Below are 1,620 nucleotides of genomic sequence, written 5' to 3'. Positions count from 1 at the left end.
GCTGAGGGGGCAGCTATGGCACCAAACTAGGAGGTAAGGTGGGGCATTGACCTCATCACGCTCTTCAACTACCTGAAGGGAGGTTATAGCCAGGTGCGGGTTGGTCTCTTCTCCCAGGCAACCAACAATAGGACAAGGGGGCATGGGCTCAAGCTCTGCCAGGGGAGGTTTAGGTTAGATGTTAGGAAGAAATTCTTTACAGAGAGGGTAATCAGGCACTGGAACGGCCTGCCCAGAGAGGTGGTGGATTCACCATCCCTGGAGGTTTTTAAAAAGAGATTGGACGTGGCCCTTAGTGCCATGATATAGTAATTGGAGTTGGATCAGGGGTTGGACTTGATGATCTTGGAGGTCTTTTCCAACCCAATCTATTCTATGATTCTATGATTCTATGATTGCTGTTGGTGCAGGATGGAGGCCGATGGGAAGATGTACGTCAAGTACCAGGTGATTGGGAAGAACAACGTGGCCGTCCCCACCCATTTCTTCAAGGTGCTCATCCTGGAAAAGGACAGCGGGGAGATTGAGTTGCGCTCGTACGTGATGCCAAACAGCCCCGTGGATGAGAAAATCCCCCTGGAACGGTTCCTGGTTCCCATTGAGAGCATTGAGCGAGCCTCAGGGCTCCTCTTTGTCCCCAACATCTTGAAGAAAACAAGTAACTTGAAAGCCATCACAGCTGGAAACAAGCGTTGAACCCTGACTAAACAGATCCAGGTATTCCCTGGGCTGGGACTGACAGCAGTCACATGCACAATAATAGTTCCTTGTGCAGTTTTAAATGTGGGAAATAAGAATGAAACCAATGCTTCTCTTTACCCTTCCCCTCATTTTGCCTAACAGTGAAACACACACACATGCAGCAGGTCTCAAAGCAGGTCCTGCAGAAGCTCCCCAGGCACTTCACACCACTGTAGGCCTTTAGGATTTACCCCTAATCTGCATTACGAGCATACCCCTGTAATTGCTCCCTTTGAGTTGTGTGTATCTCATTAAGACACAAAGGGAAGTTACTTAATTTCTTCTGTTTATCAGGGAAGGATGGGAGCAAGGTGGATGCAGGGGGAGGAGAGGAGAAGTTCCTGCCTTTGTGTGGCCAAGGGATTGTATGATTGTTTTCTTTCAGAAGATGGTTTTAGCAGTAAAGCTTTGAAACCCCCAAAGTATTGGTTGTTTCTTATCTGCTCTTACCAAAGCCCTGAATATCTCAGCAGGAGGGAGCAGGACAGAGCCAACTTTTCCAGCTGCTTTCCTGTTTGAGCTCACTGCAGGCAGAACTTAAGGCATCACAGATAGAGCCAAATTGGAATGAGCTCTGCTGATTTTTCTAAGCACTGAGGCCCAACTGAAGCTCCAGCCCTTCCTGCCGTTGGGAAGGATGAAGCCTTGGAGGTAAAGGAAGGACTCCTGAGGAAGTCAAGCTAACTGAGACAGGAACAGCTTCCTGGCTTAAGGACCAAGTTTTGACTTCCTTTAAGGCTGAGGGCCACATGGCTCAGAGGCACTGAGCGTGCAGGATCTCTGCACACCGAGTGCCCATCCTCGACAGCAAGACACACACACAGACTTGAGGCAGCTGAGGTCCCGTACGGCTTTATTCCCCACCCCAGACGTCTGAAC

At 49.4% G+C, this 1,620-nt stretch overlaps 1 protein-coding gene across 1 annotated transcript in view; it reads left to right on the top strand.

Annotated features, from left to right (window-relative positions):
• Positions 1–696, top strand: part of ENDOG (endonuclease G) — a gene marked incomplete at its 5' end in the record, with an annotated part of 1,339 nt that extends 643 nt beyond the window's left edge. Inside the window, one exon of the mRNA XM_010176378.1 lies at positions 411–696. Within this exon, the coding sequence (XP_010174680.1) occupies positions 411–696 (286 nt within the window). The remainder of the gene's footprint in view (positions 1–410) is intronic.
• Positions 697–1,620: the final 924 nt, after the last annotated feature.

This window comes from Antrostomus carolinensis, unplaced genomic scaffold (assembly GCF_000700745.2).
Source record: "Antrostomus carolinensis isolate BGI_N321 unplaced genomic scaffold, ASM70074v2 scaffold28049, whole genome shotgun sequence".
Classification (NCBI taxonomy): Eukaryota; Metazoa; Chordata; class Aves; order Caprimulgiformes; family Caprimulgidae; genus Antrostomus; species Antrostomus carolinensis.
The sequence above is the reverse complement of the archived record's forward strand: the minus strand, read 5'-3'. Positions and strand labels throughout refer to the sequence as shown.